The 17,800-nt window shown below is 36.4% G+C and overlaps 2 protein-coding genes across 5 annotated transcripts in view; both read left to right on the forward strand.

Annotated features, from left to right (window-relative positions):
* The window catches only part of LOC136832661 (uncharacterized), a 143,233-nt gene extending 126,604 nt beyond the window's left edge, over positions 1–16,629 (forward strand). For 3 of the 4 annotated variants that reach the window (XM_067093949.1, XM_067093947.1, XM_067093950.1), the window contains 5 exons: positions 6,422–6,493; positions 9,381–9,765; positions 10,223–10,449; positions 13,327–13,421; positions 14,164–16,629. In XM_067093949.1, coding sequence (XP_066950050.1) covers positions 6,422–6,493; positions 9,381–9,765; positions 10,223–10,449; positions 13,327–13,415 — 773 coding nt within the window. In that variant the 3' untranslated portion in view covers positions 13,416–13,421; positions 14,164–16,629. Of the gene's footprint in view, positions 1–6,421; positions 6,494–9,380; positions 9,766–10,222; positions 10,450–13,326; positions 13,423–14,163 lie in introns of those variants that run through there. The other variant, XM_067093948.1, reaches the window with a different exon arrangement.
* Positions 16,630–16,886: 257 nt separating this feature from the next.
* Positions 16,887–17,800, forward strand: part of LOC136832660 (uncharacterized) — a 38,703-nt gene continuing 37,789 nt past the window's right edge. Inside the window, exon 1 of the mRNA XM_067093946.1 lies at positions 16,887–17,072. The gene's annotated coding sequence lies outside the window, so the exon portion shown is untranslated. The remainder of the gene's footprint in view (positions 17,073–17,800) is intronic.

Genomic DNA, 17,800 nt, shown 5'->3' on the forward strand with positions numbered 1-17,800 from the left:
TTCTTTTTACGAATGTTAGCTCAGAGGAAACGGCGCGAGAATTAGAAGAGGATTCCTCATGGCAAGATGACAAGGCGAAGAATACGAGAGAGAGAGAGAGAGAGAGAGAGAGAGAGAGAGAGAGAGAGAGAGAGAGAGAGAGAGAGAACCCTGAAATTGAGGATATGAGATATACGACGCTACCCAATTCCCTCGTCTAAGATTTGCCTCTTCCTTTTGTTCTCGCCCGCGAAGGCGTGGCAGATTTCTCTGGCTCGAATTAGCTTTCTTTTCGTGTTTCCGTCTGCAAAAATCATGGCGAGTCTAAATGGAGAGAGAGAGAGAGAGAGAGAGAGAGAGAGAGAGAGAGACTTAATAATCACTGGTAGGCTTTCCCTTTCGCGAGGAATAGTAATGCAGAGAGAGAGAGAGAGAGAGAGAGAGAGAGAGAGAGAGAGAGAGAGAGAGAGAGAGAGAAAATAGACTTAATAATCACTCGTAGGCTTTCCCTTTCGCGAAAAATAATAATGAAATGAGGAAAAAAAAAAAGGGATCTCCACCATCTTTTGAATTCGTGAGCTTCGAGTATGAAAAGAATTTTCACGTGAAGGCTACAGCTCGCTTTCATTAGCCAAAGGGCGTGGCTGGGACATCTTTCACCTCTTCATGCATGATATGCATGAATTATTAGAGAGAGAGAGAGAGAGAGAGAGAGAGAGAGAGAGAGAGAGAGAGAGAGATTTAAAAATCCTAGCATGTGAGAATTAGATAATTAGACTGTTCATATATATATATATATATATATATATATATATATATATATATATATATATATATATATATATATATATATATATATATATATATATATATAGAGAGAGAGAGAGAGAGAGAGAGAGAGAGAGAGAGAGAGAGAGAGAGAGAGAGAGAGAGATTTAAAAATCTAGCATGTGAGAATTAGGTAATTAAACTGTTCATGTAGAGAGAGACAGAGAGAGAGAGGGAGAGAGAGAGATTTAAAAATCCTAGCATGTGATAATTAGATAAACTGTTCATGTAGAGAGAGAAATTTAAAAATCCTAGCATGTGGGAATCAGATACTTAAACAGTTGGTGTTTTATCTGTTCGTCGGCTTTGAGTGATTCCTGTTTTAGGAATAAATAGGAATTGATTTTGCACTATACTCCACGTCGTTCTGAATTCTAAATTTGCCGCAGAAATTCACTGATTATCAGTCAAAAGCATTTGAATTCAGTAAACTATAATGATGTTTGAAATGTACGAAAAGCTCCACTCTTGACATAAAACCCCAAGCTTGTTTTGTTTCATATTTCCTTCTGATCTAATACATATCCCAATCAATATTTGCTTTCTGTTCCTTTCACTAACCTTTCTTTACGTACGCGATGATACTTTCGTCATATCTGCTGGATTTTCTTTTCTTCTTCTTTTCCTTTCCACTGAAATGATTGTGGCAAGTCTAGTGCCAATTATGTTTAGGTTTCGTCTTTTTGTTCTTAGTATAGGAATATTATTTGTTATTCAGCATATATATATATATATATATATATATATATATATATATATATATATATATATATATATATATATATATATAATATATATATACATATATATATTATATACTGTATGTGTGCGTGTGTATACATACATATATATTAAGATTTTCGAACTCTAGAATAAAATTGTTTCAAAGTGAGTCCTTGTCATATTTCTGCCTCACAGTTACACTGGACTAGCCACTGACGCCCGTTAATCTAGAACCTATGCCTGTCAAGTTGAGAACTGACAGCAAGTTATTTTCAACTTGCCAAACAAACAAAAGAACTTTCGATATAACTGGGAAAATTGCCCAGCAAATCAGTATCAGCTCACAATGGCTTTCAAAATGCAAAGCCAGTATCAGTGTTCTTGAAACTGAAATTTGCTTTTAAGATGTACTGCCTCTACTAAAACCACCGTAGTGGGGTAGTGCCGTCAGTGCACCTCGCGTGGTGCACCGTAGGCATTACTTGAGGGTCTTTGTAGCGTCCCTTCGGCCCCTAGTTGCAACCTCTTTCATTCCTTTATCTGTACCTCCGTTCATATTTTCTTTCTTTCATCTTACTTTCCATCCTCTCTAACAATTGATTCATAGTGCAACTGCGAGGTTTTCCTCTGTTACACCTTTAAAACCTTCTTACTGTCAGTTTTCCCTTTCAGCGCTGAATGATCTCATAGGTCCCAACGCTTGGCCTTTGGCCTAAATTCTATATTCCAATCCAACACCACCAACTCACCTGCAAGAACTGGCCTGTCAAAATCGGCAAATTTTAACTATTTTTGACATCATCAGCTTGAAAGCAGCAAAAAAAAAAAATAAATAAATAAAGGCAGATTTTGCTGAATTTTGGACGTCCCAGCACAAGAAATGGAAAACTGAAGTACTTGGGAACTTGAGGTTTGTAAGGATACATTTAATCCGCAAGGCTCCTAATGTCCTCACATTTGAGACAATGCTTCTGAAAAAGCATTGCAAAATGAAGAGATTTTACTCCAGAGAATTCACTTGAGAAAAGACATATTCATACAACACCAGATCCAGTTGTCAGATATCTCACCACTTGGGCCATTACATCACTTGGGTTTAAGAAATGATATAAATAACAAAACAAAATCCTGTTTCAAACATCCTAATCCCCACCATCCAATGAGCCTAATGACTTTGCAAATGAGAGATTTTAGTGTAATAACTCCATCAGTTAATACCAGGAACTGTCAGGCATTTTGAGTGAACGACGTCACTAATCCGGCCACTCAAAATCAATTAACTGTTGGATTAAATGCCATAAAAATTCAATTCCACAATCCCATCAAGTTAATGAGATAATATGACAGCTTGTATTACCTCGTGACGTCATAATGAAGTTTAGTCACGTGTTTATCTGACTAGCGTTGAGACAGACATGTCAGGAAAAAAATGTCTGTCTGTTATTTTATTTTATTATTATTATTATTATTATTATTATTATTATTATTATTATTATTATTATTATTATTATTATTATTATTCAGAAGATGAACCCTACTCATATGGAAGAAGCCCACCACAGGGGCCACTGACTTGAAATTCAAGCTTCCAAAGAATATGGTGCTATGGCGTTCGTTAGAAAGAAGTGTCAGAAGGTAATGGGAAATACCGAAAGAAGAGATCACTTATAAGAAAATAAATAACAAAATTCCTTGAGAACAGCAGGTTTATTGATTTTTTAAGTCAGTCTCACTTTATGCAAATAGTAGGCATCATTGTAACATAAAATATATTCAGCACTGTATCATGTTGAAATATTGCACTGATCGCATCATTGAAGTTGCCAAATTACCTCGATAATGCAACAGACCCAGAAAAGTGCCTAATACATTTCCTATATCACTATAAATTCTCATGAAGCAGTTTCTGGTTATTACAAGTAACAACAATAATAATTACATAATATTACTGCATCATCAACTCACACTGTAGCCTGTTGTTTAGAATTGGCTCAACAATCTCTTCTTCTTCAGGTGTTTCAGGGAAGGGGGCCAAGAGGGGGTCACAGTGCCATCGAAACATGGGTTAAAATTTAAATAAAAAAACACAGAAACTTCCCTTATATTCCAATGCTCAGTGACTAACAAGAGAAATGGTTAGTTAATTTTTATTCCTGAAGCGTTTGCAAATATATAAATTTCAAGCGAAGATGCAATGCATTACTACCCTAATGCAATTCTTGTGTTTTAATAATTTACTAAGACTTTTATCTATTTATTTATTTATTTGTCAATTTATTTTTTCTTTTCTAATAAGTGGTCTCTTTCTGTACCTCCTGTTAACTTCTGTTACTCCTTTCAAACGAACACCAGAATATTCTTTGAAATCGCGAGTTATTATTATTATATTCATCTTCTGTATATAAATCCTTTGTATATAGGTACGTATAAAGTGAAGACTAAATATATGATTGAAGACACCCGTTTCAATATAGCTGATAAGCAAGCACTGAAACGAATTTTGGGGTTCGTCGACATCTAGTATACACAGAACGTGTTGTTTAGAAAAGATCCCGCCGTTGTTTTAGTGGAAATTGCAAGGGTGAGATGAAATCTGGGATGGCCATCACTCGGAGTTTGATGGATTCGTAAAACTCGGCTATAGATAGCACTTAGGTTGTTGATTGACCCCAAAAAAGGGAATATTGCGATTCGAGTACCTGAGAATGAGCGGGGGTGGTGTGCATAAGGCGGGGGGGGAGAGAGAGAGAGAGAGAGAGAGAGAGAGAGAGAGAGATTTGAAGTTATAATCATCAGTTTCTAGATATCAGGAATATAGGCGTACGTAGAACCTCAGGGTTAAATTCAGATCTTTACCAGTGCTCCCTATTTTTTCACTTATGTTGCACAGGAAAGATCTATTTACGAGCGGGGGTGGTGTGCATAAGGGGAGAGAGAGAGAGAGAGAGAGAGAGAGAGAGAGAGAGAGAGAGAGAGAGAGAGAGAGAGAGAGAGAGATTTGAAGTTATAATCATCTGTTTCTAGATATCAGGGATATAGGTTTACGTAGAACCTCAGGGTTAAATTCAGATCTTTACCAATGCTCCCTATTTTTTCACTTATGCTGCACAGGAAAGATCTATTTACACTCTTCAGTTTAAAGATGTTTATAAGTTATATACTTGCAGATTATACGCTTAAAGTTAAACTTATTTTGTATTTCAACTCTGTACACAAACTGAAATGTAAACATTGTGACAAGACATTTCATAAATTTTAGGTTGTGAATTTCATCAAACGAACTGCATCCCTGCTCTCTTTACAGTACATTCGTCTTTCTTCTCTGCTTTCTATATACCTGACTTTCTTTCATGGGGGGAAGTTTCCTTTCCAAAGGGAGAGCAGCTCGCATTTCTCATCTTGGTTCTTCCTCTGTTCCAATTCGCCATTCTGCTCACAAACATTTCCTGCTCGTAATGAAGGTGTGTCAGTAATTGTGTTTACCTTTCTTCTTTAAATGTCATACTGGTTTAACCTGGTCCACTAAGCTACCGCCCATTATCGTGAGAACATTCGAAACATATTTTTCTTTGGTCGGTTTCCTCACTTTAGGAAATACGTTGCTAGAACCTAATTCGTTCAGGTTCCACTGACCAAACTTCCTACTTACCTTCAGCGTTAAAGTTTATTGCAGAGTCTTGTTTTACTCTCCTTTTCAGTTCTTTAATCTTTATGTATCTGTTTTATTTATTTATTTATTTATTTATTTATTTATTTATTTATTTATTTATCTGTCTATCTGCAATACCTTAACCTCCTTTCATCCATCAACTCTTGATGTTCAAATTCGAAAGATCAAACAAAAACCAATTCTGACGTCTTAAACCTACTGCAAGAAGATTAAGGTATTTGACTTCCACTCTGTAATTTCCTGCTGTTTTACCCGTCCCTTTTTGACATACGGATCAATAGATCCATTCCCTTCACCTGTTAAGCAAAGTGGATCGCAGGTATCACTCTCTCAGCCAAACGAACCCTTTACCACTTTATCTTAGATCCTATTAGTTTCAGAACGCCTTCTCTGCCGTCATGTGGCCTCCCTGATCCTCTTCTTCTTCAGGCACTTTCTAATTTCCCCTCTGGGCTCAGACCCGCGGGTCTTTCTCTCGTTTAGGAAGCCCAATAATTCTTACAAGGATCAACAACATTGTACAGAGATCGCCTCTCCCCAGATCAGCCTTTCCCTTACTTTGGCTCTAGGATTAGACTTTTCTTTCCTGGCGCCTTTTTCTGTAAGTTTCTGCGAGGCGGATAAGGCGTGGGGTATCAGCATGAATTTTAAGGAAAGCTTTAAGACTATATTTCGTTATTACAAATCACTGGACGCGTTTAGAGCAAACTAAAGTGTGTCTTTTTCTCTCTCTCGCTCTCTCACAAGAGTGGAAGGGATCACCGACCTTTTATTTTTTGTCAGTGTTCAGAAGTTTTTGTAAAGATACTCACGTCCGTGGTACCATTTCTGAGACTGCGCAACATATAGCGTATTTAGACCGAATCATGACTAACTGCTCTCTCTCTCACTCTCTCTCTCTCTCTCTCTCTCTCTCTCTCTCTCTCTCTCTCTCTCTCTCTCTCTCTGTCTAGTGTGTCCATCTGTCTGCCTCTCAAGAGAAAATCTTTTTCAAGCTGTCAAATTTAATCTCTCTCTCTCTCTCTCTCTCTCTCTCTCTCTCTCTCTCTCTCTCTCTCTCTCTCTCTCTCTCTCTCTCTCTCTCTCTCCTATAGAAGCACTTTTACAGGGAATAACGTTATGGTTACCATTCCTTTACATTGATTTCTTCTTGTTCTCATTACTGAAAACTTAAAAACATATTTATTCTTGACTAAATAAAGTTTATTTTTCTCCCAACAGATGGCGCCTACGTTTACGGTCAACCGCTACATCTGGGTTACGACAGACACCTTGAAAATCCAACATCTGCAGGTAATTCATTAAACACCTGTCTCAACCTCGATTTTAGTCAGTTTTTGGTCCGAAAAGACTGACATTTGACGGAATCCAAATGATGGATCGCTTCTCTTGTCATTTGGCCTCAATTTTATATTCCATTCCGTTCCAGTAAACTAATTCTTGTATGTTGAATGTGTGTGCAAGTGTTGCAGAAGAGAAGGAACATACGAGGGTTGATTTGAATAAAGAGAAAAATCTGGATGTTTTGGAGAGAAATCTGAATGTTTATGAGAGAAATGCTGGATGTCTTGGAGAGAAATCTGATCGTTTATGGGAGAAATCTGAGTATTTTGGAGAGAAAACTGAATTTTTCGGAGAGAAATGCTGGATGGTTTGGAGAGAAATCTGATTGCGTGTGAGAGAAATCTGAATGTACTGGAGAGAAATCTGGATGTTGAGAGAAATCTGAGCGTACTGGAGAGAAATCTGGATGTTTGGAGAGAAATCTTAATGTACTGAAGAGAAATCTGAATGCATTGGAGAGAAATCTGCATGTGTTGTAGAGAAATCTGAATGTATTGGAGAGAAATCTGAATGTTTTGGAGAGAAATCTGAATGTTTTGTTGAGAAATCTTGAAGTTTTGGAGAGAACTCGAGATGTTTTGTAGAAAAATCTGAAAGTTTAGGAGACAAATTTGGCTGTTTTGGAGGGAAATCTGGATGTTTTAGAGAAAAATCTGAATGATTGGAGGGAAATCTGAATATTTTGTAGAGAAATCTGGAAGATTTGGAGAAAACTCTAGTTGTTTTGTAGAAAAATCTGAATATTTACGAGACAAATTTGGATATTTTGGAAGAAAATCTGGATGTTTTGGAGAAGAATCTGGCTGTTTAGGCCCACTGTGAGACAGCGCGCTTGTGAATATGTATGTAAGCTTACGTCATCCCCAACGCACGCACGCATTCACGAACACTACACGTGTTTAAACAAATTTCTGTATACATACAGTATATATAAGCACACTTAACCCTGTAGAAAACGCCCGGATGACTGACGTGTGTGTGTGTGTCTCTCTCTCTCTCTCTCTCTCTCTCTCTCTCTCTCTCTCTCTCTCTCCTTTACATACAAGAGATCAAAGCGATCTCGTCTGTCAATAGTTTCGATAAGAGGAATGGCGTCCTCCGATTCGTAATGAGGTTTTCGTTCTCCGAAAATATTTGAATGTCGTTATCCGTCCGCCCTGCGAGGTGGAGCGGAACTAGTTATAAAGACGAGAGAGAGAGAGAGAGAGAGAGAGAGAGAGGTTGGAAATGCTGAGAATACTTTGATTTTTCTCAGTATCATGGGCCATAGAGAAGAACACGTCACAAAGACAAAAATATAGTTCAGTGTCACGTGACCTTTATTGATCTTCTGGACGAAACGGTGGACGCAGAATTTGAAAACGGAGGAGATTGTCATTTTACTGAAGATCTTATGATTGACAAGACCTTTTCATTGAACTTTTTACAATTTTTAATGTCCTAGGTCTCATTCTATCACGAGATCTTAGTGGTGGACACAGATTTTGGAAAAGAAATGAATCCTTGTACTAGAGAATCTTATGAATGACAAAACCATTTTATTAAACCATTTATTATTCTAAATGTCCTAGATCTTATTTTGCCCGAGATCTTATTTTTATTTGTTTTAATAAATTTAAATTTATTTTATTTTCTTATTTTTTGTTTTATTTTTTATTTTTTATTTTGCATTTATTTTTGTTTATTCGTTTTTATTATTTTGTTATTATTTGTATTATTTCTTTTAAAAAATTCAAAGATTTACAAATTTCCTCTTTTTTTCAAGAAGATTGTCTTCTACTAAAGAATCGTACGAATGACAAGACCTTTTTAATAAACTGTTTACAATTTTGAATATCATAGGTCTTATTTTTTTTTGGTCTCGAGATCTTTCAGATTTAAAATGTCCCCTTTTTGAAATTTGTTGAACCCAGTTGTTGGTTGTCAAAAAAAAAAAAAAAAAAACGAAGTAGACTTTCTGTCAGAGTTGTTAATAATGAATCTTTGTGAATTTGAATATTTGAAAGCCAAATAATTTACTTTCAATTGCCGTGATTTTTTTTATTCTTTATTTTGTTTTTGCCGTTTATGTGTTAGTCGCATTCATTCTTGCTTTTAATTCATTGTTTTGTTTCTTATAGTTATTTTTGTTATACATATTTCCCATATTTATATCATAGTTCTTTCTCATATGTATATGTACAACAATGTATATATATATATATATATATATATATATATATATATATATATATATATATATATATATATATAATACATATTTACTGTATTGTATGTATGTAGGCGTATACGATCTGCATCCTACAAAATTATCTTTCCCTTTTTTTTATTGTAAGCTATAGGTTCCGAAAGACTGGCGTTGAGAATTAATAAAGCCGGGGGGGCTCGGGGCTGGGGGTGTGGTGCGGGGGGAAGAAAGACAGACGGCCTATTACCGTCTCTTAGACGCGGGAGACCAAGCGGAGACTCACCTAAGTGACGGGAGACGTCTAATTCTATATAAACTGCCGAGCTTCCCGTTGATGAATTAGCGGAGACAAACGCACAGAGAGAGAGAGAGAGAGAGAGAGAGAGAGAGAGAGAGAGAGAGAGAGAGAGAGAGAGAGAGGCTCCTTGAAAGTGAATTCAAGGAAAAGTTCTAAGGATCACCCTTACGTAAACTTAGGTTCGCGTCAGAATATGAACTTAGATATTTTTTTTATTTTCAGCAATGAATACAAACTTAGTTTTCCTTAAGTTCCTCCCTTCAAAGCACACAGACTTGTGCTGTACAAACAGCACATTCAGACTTCGAGAATTAATTTTAATCAGTCTTATCTCTTCTGTTCCCTCACAGACACAGTCTCCTTCGAGAGTCTAAACGGGCTATCAGCGGACGGAGGAATCAGCTGGGATGTGGCTGGCAGGGGTCTTCAGAGTCCAGACGCCCCTCTTCACTCCAGCTTGCTCAGCAGCAGCAGCAGCAGTATCAGAAACGACAAAACCCTGAGTCCCAGGAACCGCCTGCAGACGATCGAGAGGCCACCACTCCCCTCCCTGTACATCCCCGAGAGATATATGGTGCCTCCGGAGGAGAATTTTTTAAGGGAGCTAATATTACACTCTGCTGCCTCTGCGGAAACTCGAGGGACTGGGGGCGGCGGCGGTGGCCTGTGGAAGAAGCTGGTAGCTTCAAGCGATTACATCTTGCCTGAGACCAATGCTGATCAAGTTGATTTGAAGTGAGTATAGAGGGTTTTTAGAATAGTGGGAGTTTTTTCTTTGTTGAGAATTCGGGCAAAATTGTTGTACTGGACTCTGTTAAATGTCACTTCTGCGAGGTGCCAATCAGGGCACTTGGAGTTTTTCCTTTGTTGAGAATTTAGGCTAGATTGTTGTTCTGGACTCTTAAATGTCACTTCTGTCAGGTGCCAATGACAAAATGCCAGTAATTTTCATCTGCATGAGCAGAATTGTTGTACTGGACTTTGCTAAATATCACTTTCTTAGTTTGTATTGGACTTTGCTAAATATCAATTTCTTAGTTTGTACTGGACTGCTAAATGGCCCTTTCTTAGTTTGTACTGGACTTTGCTAAATATCCATAGACATCCCCTATCTTAGTAGGCCATAACTGCACGAATCTAAAATAAATAAGAATAAAAAACTATTGCTATTGTAACTGACTTTCCATTCCAGGCTTCCCACTGTAGATTCTACAGCCGACAAAGATTGGTTGTACCAAGAAAATTCCCCACTGTACTTGAAGCCAAAGCGAATGTACCAACACTTCCCACAACAGCTGCAAAGAGGCCTGTTCCAGTCGTATGAAATGCGAGGAGACGACAGTCTTACAAAGCCTAGGATGCCAGCATCCAAGAAGTGGTGGGGAGGGCGCCCCCGCCCAAGGGGGCAGATGGATCGAAGTAAGTGTGTAATAGCTGTATTGATGATTAAGATGGTGGCATTGTTGTGGTGGTGTGATGACAGTTATCAAATTGACTGAATTAATGCGAGAATGTTTTCTGTATAACTGGAACGTATAGGATTGGTCTGTATGGGAATGATTAATAAATGATATAGGAATCTTTTAGAAATAGTGATTTTAAGAGGCCAGGTTGGTTTCCTTTCAGCTTAATTGGCAGTCGTCATTATAGATAGTTTCTAAGTGACGTGTAACTTACATTCCACATTTAAGTTTCAGAATTACCCCCACCCCCGTCCTAGATAAGTATAAATAAATTATAAATTTTATATTATTCAACATCTGAATTATTTTCAGGATCGTAGATTCGAGATCTTATAATCCTTCTGCCATTATATGACTTTCTGAGATGTCTAGGCAGGTAGTATTGATGAATAGATTAATGTGTAAAGTGCAAAAAATATTTCATGGTTTCTTTGTCTCCAAAAGCATCATTACTAACTATGAATGATAATCCTGATATAAATTTGAATGAAATTATGCAACAACGATCATTAAAACACCATCTTTGCAATCTTACTCATCTTAAAAGTCCAGTTTTTCTTTCTTGCTTTAAAGAAGTATTGCATTTTGACTCTCTCTCTCTCTCTCTCTCTCTCTCTCTCTCTCTCTCTCTCTCTCTCTCTCTCTCTCTCTCTCTCTCTCTCTCTCTCATTGTTTAACCATACAAATAAGAAACAGAAGTCAAAAGGCTCCACTAACAATTTAAAACATGGAAAACAATACATCTCACTCGCTCTTCTATTCCCTGAGAATACCCAACCATTTTTCATTAAAATTATTGTGCTGCTTTCTCCTGGAGTTAAAGAAATAATGACATTCCTCATGTAAATCAGTCTTGGACTGTCATACCTTCCTGTTACCAAGGAACGGTTAATGTGGTTTGATATCCTTTGCCTCTGAGTTCTGTATTAATCCAGCTACCAGCACGCCTTTTGAGCTGAGTTACAAACTTATTTCAAAGTTATTTGCTACCTAACTTGAGGGATAAATGTTGTTTGCAGTTAATTTCTGTTGTGACGAGTCAGATAACGATGCTTTGTGAAATTGTGAGCTTTACAGCGAAAAATTGTAAAATCCTTCACAAGTCGTCTCGCGTGTGAGCGTAGATTTTTTTTTTATCTAATTTTCATGGTATAATGGTCTTTTCCAAAGATACGTATTTTATTGTTTTATAAGGAAAAATCAGCAAAGATTTTATGAATATCTGTCGAGAATTAGCTTAGTGATAATTCTCTCTAAACTGCCCAAACTTTAGCGGGAGATGGAGTTAAACACTTTCCAGACGTCCTTATAATTAATATTCATTGTTCTTAGTCTAGATGACGTCATTCAGAATCTCAGGAGATGAGATTTGCGTGACGTCATCTGAGAGAGTCAGAATCTTCTGGCTTATTGATGTGATCGTGTGACTGAATAATTTTACAATTTTTACGAACATTCTTTCGTGAGTTCTTTGTAAACCAGTGTTTTATAAGCTCTGCAACAAACGTATTTCTGTTTTCTAGTATTTTAGTGTTACAAATGGTATACTGATACGCTTCAATAAACTATATAAAATTGGTGATTTTTTATTATTATTATTATTATTATTATTATTATTATTATTATTATTATTATTATTATTATTATTATTATTATTATTATTAACTCTATTCATATGGAGCAAGCCCACAGGGGCCATTGACTTGAAATTCAAGCTTCCAAAGAATATTGTGCTCATTAGGAAGTAAGAGAAGGCAAAGGGAAATACAAAAATGATAGTAATAATTGTGATGAAGACAAATCTCCTCTTTGGTGATTTAAAACGTTAACTTGTGACCTGCCAGGCCAACACTATACATCCACTCAGCCACAGAAGTAATAAGATATGCTACTGCATATACTTTTGAATCCTAGCGGCTTTATGCACCAATACCTATGGTTTTACTAACTCCCTACCCTACCCTACTGGCAGTGAACAGATACTTTCAGTTCTCCTACCCAAAAGGCAACGCGATGAAATATGTATTATATGCAGGCACTCTTTCCGAGAAACAAGTGTGGGTACAGTTGGCCTACTGTGACTCAAAATTATATACAGTGGCATATTGGTTCTTGGCAAATCCCCAAGAGGCAGTGAGATGAAATATGTATTATAAGTAGCCAGTCTTTCCTTGAAACACCTCCTCTTAGGGGGTTAGTGCCGTCAGTGCACCGCATGAGGTGCATTGTAGGCATTACTTAAGATTCTTTGTAGCGTGTCTTCGGCCCCTAGGAGCGACCCCTTTCGTTTCTTTTACTGTACCTCCTTTCATATTCTCTTTCTTCCATCTTACTTTCCAACCTCTCCTAACAATTGATTCATAGTGCAAGTGCGAGGTTTTCCTCCTGTTACACCTCTTTCAAACCTTTTACTGTCAATTTCCATTTCAGCGCTGAATGACCTCATAGGTCCCAGTGCTTGCCTTTGGCCTAAATTCTATTTTCAATTCATTTCTTGAAACAAATAGGGGTACAGTAGGCTACTGTGATTCAGGAATATATACAGTAATATATCTTGTTCCAATCTGTTCCCTCAAATATGTATTATAAGCAGGGAATCTTTCCTGGAAACAAATATGGGTACAGTAGGCCTACAGTGACTCAGAAATATATACAGTAGCATATCTTGTTCCACTATGTTTATGCCTTTGTGAATGAGTGGATATATTATTTTTTTAGTTTGTCTTTGTCATTTACTTCACAGGTGATAGAAATTGTTTATAACATTTGCGGAATGTATAATAAACATTACGCTTCAAATAATATTTGACTCACCATTTTCCTTTTTCTCCAGGAGCATCGCAGAGCAAGCATTATGATTGTCTAAAATCGTGCATCAAGGAAGGGAAGTTACATCCTATACAGTGCCACACACTTTGTTAAGTACAGGTTAGTAATGTTTCTCTTAGTAATGTTTCTCCCTTTGTGGGTACCTTTCTTAACATTACTGCTTACCAAAATGGTCGAGGGAGAAAGATAAACAAAATTAAAGAGATCTAATTATGTTAAATGTATTAGAAGTATATAAAACACCGTTGAATAACGTGAAGACACTGGAAAGACACAATATAAGTTGCTGGTAGCCTTCATTAAGTAAAAAGAAAGATAGAAAAGGTTTGGGTCTAAGTAGAGTCAAGTTATTTTATTTTAAGTGACTACATGTTTATTTCCTAGTATTAGTAAGAATGATAAGTAAATAGAGACTCATGAAACCAAGTTCAGGAGAGTTTTAGAGTTTGTGAGTATAAAAAATACTTTTTTTTCAGTAACGAAAAGATAGTAGTATGTTTTATCACTCAGTTATTAGGAATAATGAACAAGTGATCTGGTAAATTACTTTTGCCTCTTTGGTAGTGAGAGGCATACTTATACTCATAGTCATACTAAGAGAGTCAGCTTATGATCCATGGTATTATCTACTGAGATTATTAATCTCCCTATGAAGACCAGAATCTAATGGCTTTACCCAAACTCACTAGAGACCAGAATGTCAGTTTATTGTAGCTGTTACCCCTGAAATAGTGTATTTCATATTACTTAGGCCTACTCAGGATACAATGTCATTTACTTCTTTCCAAGCGTCATAATAATGTGTCCTATTAAGTGTCTTCCCTTTCTTTTTTCTCCTCAGGAAATAAAACAAGATGATTTACGAAGACCCCCCCAAGGAAATATCTATCGCCTCTCTGCAACTGTTCTTCAGAAGAGACCAAGAGTTTGGATTTCCAAGATTTGCGATATAATAACTTTAGACATAGTTTACCTTAGCTATTTTGGGCGATGGAGTATTTCTGTTTACGCGACCGTAGTTTTAAGGCAAGAGATATTATCCCCCACAGAAAAATATATATAATAAAAATATTTCAATATTTTGCTCCATGACATGTTAAGCACTGCCAGATCATGGAACAAAATGTAACAAAAAAAGTCTTCAATTATGGAGGGAAGTGATTCAGACCTCATAACAAATAAAATAAATAAATAAATTGTAAGGCTGGATACCTGGATTGAAAATTGCCAATTATTGTCGAATAATAATCTTTTTCTTGAGAATTTGAATCAGTTCTTGAAAGATAAGAAAAGATTTCTTTGTTTACCTTATTCTTCTTCTATTCTTCTTCCTGTGGATCACGGGAAGTTACAACCAATCATATTCTTGGATCTCATTGTGCATCTTGGCTGGATATAGTACGTATCATTGAATCTTGGCTGGAAGACAGTTTCTCTCCACATACCTTCAGCATCTTACTTTCAATCTAGAGTGCATTTGTGGTTACAGAAAATGGCCAGAATCCAAGAAGATCAATTCTAGTCCCATAATTCTTAACCATTGTTTACAGTGAGGGGGTAACGAGGCTGGTCCCTACTGACTGTGAACAATATGTCCTTGAAAGTCATTTTCACGATTCCATTTCCCTCGTTATTTCTCCCTGAGTGTGTTTCATGATATCACTAACGTCGACGTAGGTATTTCATCCATGGATAAACCTGTTTCGTGAAGAGGAAAGGTAAGGAAAGAAGTCAGATTGTGAACGAACGGAGGATGGTAAACTTGTAAAACAATTACCTGGAGTACAGTAACTCAGTTTAGTAATTACTCGAAGTAAGGTTTTTTTTCTATTTCAATATCCAAATTAAGAAGACAGACACAGGACTTTTATCTACTTTAATTTGCAGTACGCCTTATTTGTTTTTTTTTTTTTTTTTTTTTTCCCTCTACAACGTATTACCTGCCATCTAATCATCTTTTTTTTTCTAATCAACATTTATGTTATTTAAAACTCAGTATTTTCCAATAATTTATACTATTGCCCTCCAAAAAACAAACTTGTTTTCCAATTGTGTTTCATAACTTTGCACAATTATAAATCCAGTGATTTCAGATTATCTTTCCTTTGCTTTTTATTTTTATCTAAATTATTCAGCTATCGCCTCAGTTATAAAAACACCAGCATGAAAATTCATGCTTAGTGTGTATTAACTTATTTTAACTTAGATTTGAAAGGTGAATAATTACCCACCTTTATTTTGGTTTTTCCTTCTTTAATACAGTTTAGTTTCCAATTACCGTGGCAATGAGATGACTGTGGACATCATTTTCCAATCAAGTCAAATGACCTAAAAAAAAAATAAGCATAATGATGCGTGCTAAAAGATAATAGATTGAAAAAGTAATCCCTTTAAATGACTCGTAATTACTTTTAAAAATTCCCCTTTAAAGGACTCGTAATTACCTTCAAATTCCCTTTTGAATGATTCGTAATCATCTTTTTAAAAATCTTAATAGCCTATGACGTGGTTACTGAGCCTACCACGCCTACTCAGGAAACTGGTGTCTTACAGTCAAAGAGGTACGGTAACGATGACTAGACTCATGACGTGTTTAAACTTTAAAAAAAAATACTGAATAAACAGCAAATCAGGCAGTGGCCAAGATTCTGTCATTTACGAAAACCTGAGTAGCCCTGATATGCGTACAGAATACATATTTGCTACTTGACGAATTGGTATGTTTATATCCACAGTAAGTCATATAATGAATAGACAGAAAACATATTATTGGTCTAGGGTGCAATTCCGATAGACCGTTCAAAACGAAGCATTCAAGTATTTGTCAAGTGTCATCTTATAGCATTCAAGTACTTGTCAAGTGTCATCTTAAACTTTGTGGTCAGATTAGAACTAAACAAAGACTGCAAATTTTCCATACGGTGAAATAGGCAAAAAGTTAAATGATTTCTGGAGTTCGATCAACAAGGGATGAATATTCAGACGACAGAAGGCTCTAGGCGTTTACAACCAGGTTCGTTAACAGGGCAAAGTGCGAATTTCCACAAATCAATCTTATTCATGGCTGTCATCATAACAAGAACTGAGTTTTTAAGCTCATTCCGTTTTTGGATCCATTGGCATTATAATATCTTTCATGCATTCATAATCAGGAATTACAAATTGGTCTGTACGTCACACTCGTAACAATTATCATTCAGGTGCAATGACCTATCTAATGTGGATATATAATCTTTGTAAATGCTTTTTATGTTTGAAGTTTTGTTGTATACTTGAGAAATTATAAAAATAAATGCAGCAAGAAGGAGAGATGCGTTTCTGTGACCATTATCTTTCTATTCCAAAGGACATTTGTCCCAAAATTTAATAAGTATTATTAAAAAAGTGTAAATTAGAGAAACATCCATGTCCAAAGGCTCTGAAAAAATCTTTAACAAACTTACTGAGGTAATACAATTTTAATTAATGTTTATATTCTGTATAACTGTACAGCAGTGATTTATTTTAGGTGTCTTTAAAAAAAACTGAAAAATACTAATGACTGAGATATGGATCGGTTGACATTGTAAAACAAACCTTCCGGCAACTCGTGACGTCACTCCACTCTGCGACCGTCACCTCGTGCCCCGTGTCCATTGTTGAAAAACACGTTGACAAGCAACAGGTATACCTCATTAACGTTATACATATACTGTTTTGTGAAGTGAATTACTTAATACCTTTTAAGGACACCATTCACCTTTAAAAACGGTAAGTAGGACAGTGATGTTATTATGCTGAATTTTATATTTTGTGTTGTTAGCCTAATGTGTACCATTACTGCATACCCTAGCCTATAGCCTAATACCCAAGGACCAAGCAGCCCAAGTTAGATTGGGGTTAGGAACGAAAGGTTACCTTATGTCGCTGTTTGTTCCTACGGAAATTCAAACCAGGGTGACGGTGCAGAAGAGCTAGCTAGAACGGTTTACCTACAGTATTTTTTTTTTTTGGTTTCTTATCAAGAATATGGTAAAATTGCAGTAAAAGGCAACACGGCCAAATGGCAAGGAAATACACTTTTCTAGGTCATTTTGATGTGTTTCGCACAAATTTCACATTAAAATTCGTCGTATATTGATAGTTTCTTAGAAATACCTGGATTATTTTCTCCCATTTAACACTTTTAGGGGCTCTGATACTGGCGGTGCATGTTTGTTGAAGGCCAAATGGATTGTCCCTTCGCTGTGTTTAGTACTGGCCTGGGGGAGGTTGGGTACCCATACATTAACAAGTTATTGCACTTGCCGGACGGGATATAAACCTTATTTTTTTGTCCTTTGGTCATACATAAGTTAGGGGCTGTGACCTGGGTACTTCTGTGAGAGGTTAGGTTAGGTTGTGTGGGTGTCACTGATAAGGAAATATGTTATTCTGATTGATTTTGATGTTTTAAGCACGGATTTCACCTTGAATTTCGTCGGAAATTGATGGTTTTT

Source organism: Macrobrachium rosenbergii, chromosome 50, assembly GCF_040412425.1.
Source record: "Macrobrachium rosenbergii isolate ZJJX-2024 chromosome 50, ASM4041242v1, whole genome shotgun sequence".
Lineage (NCBI taxonomy): Eukaryota > Metazoa > Arthropoda > Malacostraca > Decapoda > Palaemonidae > Macrobrachium > Macrobrachium rosenbergii.